Source organism: Acanthisitta chloris, unplaced genomic scaffold, assembly GCF_000695815.1.
Source record: "Acanthisitta chloris isolate BGI_N310 unplaced genomic scaffold, ASM69581v1 scaffold8813, whole genome shotgun sequence".
Lineage (NCBI taxonomy): Eukaryota > Metazoa > Chordata > Aves > Passeriformes > Acanthisittidae > Acanthisitta > Acanthisitta chloris.
This window is the reverse complement of record NW_008665377.1, coordinates 2196-6056: the sequence shown is the minus strand read 5'-3', so window position 1 is coordinate 6056 and position 3861 is coordinate 2196. Positions and strand designations below refer to the sequence as shown.

At 59.7% G+C, this 3861-nt stretch overlaps 1 protein-coding gene across 1 annotated transcript in view; it reads left to right on the top strand.

The window, feature by feature from the left end:
* LOC103799407 (receptor-type tyrosine-protein phosphatase-like N) overlaps positions 1-3861 on the top strand; it is a gene marked incomplete at its 5' end in the record, with an annotated part of 9796 nt that overhangs the window by 4332 nt on the left and 1603 nt on the right. Inside the window, 8 exon segments of the mRNA XM_009071728.1 lie at positions 1213-1425; positions 1553-1762; positions 1852-1873; positions 1876-1986; positions 2131-2204; positions 2471-2548; positions 2681-2800; positions 2909-3075. Coding sequence (XP_009069976.1) covers positions 1213-1425; positions 1553-1762; positions 1852-1873; positions 1876-1986; positions 2131-2204; positions 2471-2548; positions 2681-2800; positions 2909-3075 — 995 coding nt within the window.

Sequence of the window (3861 nt, the reverse complement as noted above, 5' to 3'; positions counted from 1 at the left end):
AAAGAGGGATGTAGAGAGGCAGGGAGACAGCAGGGTCTACGCAGGCTTTGGGAGAGAAGTCCCTTCCTTCCCCTTGGCTCTGCTGACACATTCAGGGGCTGTAGGACTGCTTCTGCTTGGGTGCCTGGGGGAGCTGAGATGTGCTGGCCCTGGTGGGATGCCCTGGCTGCAGGACTGGATGGACCCTGACAGCACTCAAGTGCTGGGGCTGGTGCAGCTGCGGGGCAGGTGGCAGTGGGGACACCTCAGCTGAGGACATCCCCAGGCGATGATGATGATGACGTAGGTGATGATGATGCAGTGTTCCCTCGGTAACCTCATCGGGCTCATAGCCAATGGAAGGCTGTGGCAATGAGGTAATGCTGGGCTCTGGCACCTCATTGGGTACAGGGTATTTGGAGTGGTGATTCCCCAGCATCCCTGTGATGGCCCAGGAGCATCCAGATTACCAGAGGCTCTGGAACAAGGACCTGGGCAGTCTTGGCATTGGCAGGAAGGTCTTGTCCAGCAAGGACTGAGCACCATCCTGTTCTGGCATTGGACTGGCAAGGAAGGAACCCTTCAGACAGTGCCTGCAAAGTGGCAGGGGCTGCTCTCTGTACTAGCTGAGAAGGGCAATGGGGAGGACCTGTGCCCCAGCCACTACAGCTAGGGTGACACTAGCACTCTGGCAGTGCTGGCACATCTCTCCCCCACCTACGGCCTGCTGTGGAGCAGTGGCTGCAAGGGAGAGCTATTTGGGGAATTCCCCCTGGGCACAGCACACTCAGTGCTGTGGTGACCCACACTTTACCATTAACACCTTGGGCTGAATTTGGCCCTTGTTAAACTGCAGCTGGGCAGAAGGAGTTCATGGGGCTGAAGCTGCATGGGGCTACTGCCTGCCCTGGAGGAAGGCACCCCAGGTACTGGGATCAGGGAAGCAGGAAGTCAGTGCTACCTGGGCTTGGCCAGGCGCACCACTGTGAGCAATGTCCCATGTGACACACAGATGGGTGCACTCCACTTCATGCCAGTGACAGAGCACCCCAGTGGCACCAGCTCTGCCCCAGCTGAGGGTGTTGGGAGTACCAGTATCCTCGGAAAGAGGAAGGAAGAGCCCTTGCTCTATTTTAGCCTCCAGCAAACCCAAATGTGGACCAGAATAGGGTCTCTGCACCCCCAGCCTCATACAGGTGTCCCCTGCTGACCATTGCTTGGCTCTGCCCCCAGCGAAACGAAGCTGCTGCCTACTCACACCCATCCCGCTTCGGGGACAGCTTCCACTCGGTGCTGCTGACCTTCATCGCACTGGCCTGTGTGGCAGGCATTGCCATTGCTGTTGCCGCGGCCTTCTGCCTCCGACGCCATGCCAAGCAGCGTGAGAAGGAGCGCCTGGCTGCCCTGGGGCCTGAGGGTGCTGCCGACACCACCTTTGAGTACCAGGTAGGACTCTGGGGGATGCAGGACCCTGCAGAATGCATCACTGCCGTGTCAGCATTGCTCGAGGTGCATGGGGCTGCCCTGTGCAGTGCTGTGGTCAAGAGACAGGGCTCTTTCTGGGGCCCCCCAGGAGCTGTGCCGCCAGCACATGGCTGCCAAGTCTCTCTTTGGCCGTGCCGACGCACCAGCAGCACCAGCGGAGACCTCACGGGTCAGCAGCGTCTCGTCCCAGTTCAGCGACGCCCCACAGCCCAGCCCCAGCTCCCACAGCAGCACACCCTCCTGGTGCGAGGAGCCTGTCCAGTCCAATATGGACATCTCCACTGGACACATGATCCTGGTGAGCCAGCCTGGCAGCATGCCATCCCCCTCCCCAGTCCCACCGTGTGCCCCCCTGCTGCTGGGCTGACCCTTGCCCCTCTGCTCTAGGCCTATATGGAGGACCACCTCCGCTGGCCAAGGAGTGGCAGGCACTCTGTGCATACCAGGCTGAGCCCAGCATCTGCTCCATTGCCCAGGGTGATGCCAACCTGAAGAAGAACCGCAACCCCGACTATGTGCCCTGTGAGCATCCCACCTGCCTTGCCTCATCTGTGGCTGGAGTGGGGTGTGGGTCATGGGGGGGCTTGGGGCCACAACTGTTTGCAGCGTTAGTTTGCCCCAGCTCCCCCAGGCACTCACCATCTCTCCTGGTCTCTGTTTCCCCAGATGACCATGTGCGGATCAAGCTGAAAGCCGAGAGCAACCCATCCCGCAGCGACTTCATCAATGCGAGTCCAATCGTGAGTCCTCATCAGGAGGTCCTGGCCTGCTATCCCACTCCATGATGTGCCCAGCCCAGGCGAGGCTCTTCCTCTGGGATGTAGCTTGACTGAGCTCACACCCTGAGGGCTATGGATATGAGCCATGTGCCCGCCCCATTGCTCAGACATGGTTAAATCCCATTTCCCTCCTTCCTGTGGCACCTGGAGTATCCTCCCCACTCCTTCTAGTGTCATCAACCCCTGGCCAAAGAGTGTGTAGGCTAACACCTCCTTTCCTGCTCCAGATTGATCATGACCCACGGATGCCAGCGTATATTGCCACGCAGGGGCCACTGTCCCACACTATCGCTGACTTCTGGCAGGTGAGGGTCACCCAGCTGTGCCAGCCTCTTGGGATCTCTCTGTGTGCTGCCCACCAATGGGTCACAGCAGCTTGATTGCTCTCCTGGCTGGACTGTCTCCCAGTGATGACAACTCCCTTGTCTTGCCTGCAGATGGTGTGGGAACATGGCTGTACCGTCATTGTCATGCTGAGCCCTCTGGCTGAGGACAGTGTCAAGCAGTGTGACCGCTACTGGCCAGATGAAGGCTCCTCTCTCTACCACATCTATGAGGCAAGAGTGGCGGGTAGCCTGGGGCAAGAAGCATCCTCCAGCCCCTGTCCCTCTGAGTGCAGTCCCCTTGCCTGGCACTGACATCTACCAACTGCCTCTCTTGGGCAGGTGAACCTGGTGTCAGAGCACATCTGGTGTGAGGATTTCCTGGTGCGCAGCTTTTACCTGAAGAATGTGCAGTCGCAGGAGACTCGTACCCTGACGCAGTTCCACTTTCTCAGTTGGCCAGCCGAGGGCATCCCCACCACCACCCGACCCCTCCTCGACTTCCGCAGGTGAGTGCCGACCCAGCACCATGCCAGCCCTCAGGGAGTCGGTGGTTGTTCCAAATGCAGGCGACTGAGGGGTGACGCCATTGCTGCCAGTGTGATGAGGGTCAGGGCTGTGGTGTGGACCACGTGCAGAGCGGGGGGAGCAGAAGAACCAGGTTCTGAACAGCTTGGGATGAGGCTCAAGAGAGCTTGGGTGGGCTAGAAGCCTCCAAAGGTTGCCAGAGGTCTCCAGCCTCCACGGAGAGGGTGGGAAAATGCTCTTCCCTGGAGCTAGCATGGAGGACAGCACTGCCTGGCACCCTCCCCAGCCATGGATGCAAGAGGAAACCCCCAAATCCAGGCTTGAACAGCTGTGATCTATTGTTCCCCATGCCCTACAGCCAGTGGTGGATCCCCACCTAACCCAGGGAGAGAGCTGTGGGGCTGGGACTGCTCCCCGGAGGTTTGCAGACAGTGCCTCCTCAAGTCGTGGGGTCTTTGGGTGATGGTGGGCTCTTGGCAGGGGCAGGCTGGCCACTGTTTGTAGGCTGTGTGGGGCCAGGGACCCAGCTTAGGGTAGTGGGGGGGGGAGTCTCTGAGCACGTTGCCCTCCTCTCTGCCCTGCTCACGCTCTCTCTCTGTCTGTCTGTCTCTGTCTCTCTCTCTCTCGCAGCTGCCGGCGTCATTTTTGTGATTTGCAGCTAGTAATCTGGCTCCAGTTGCATAGTCACAAAAGTGATCGTTGGCAGCCGTGCCTGCTGCATGGAGCATGCCGGGAGCCCTGCCGGCGCCTGGGCCCCAGCTTCGCGC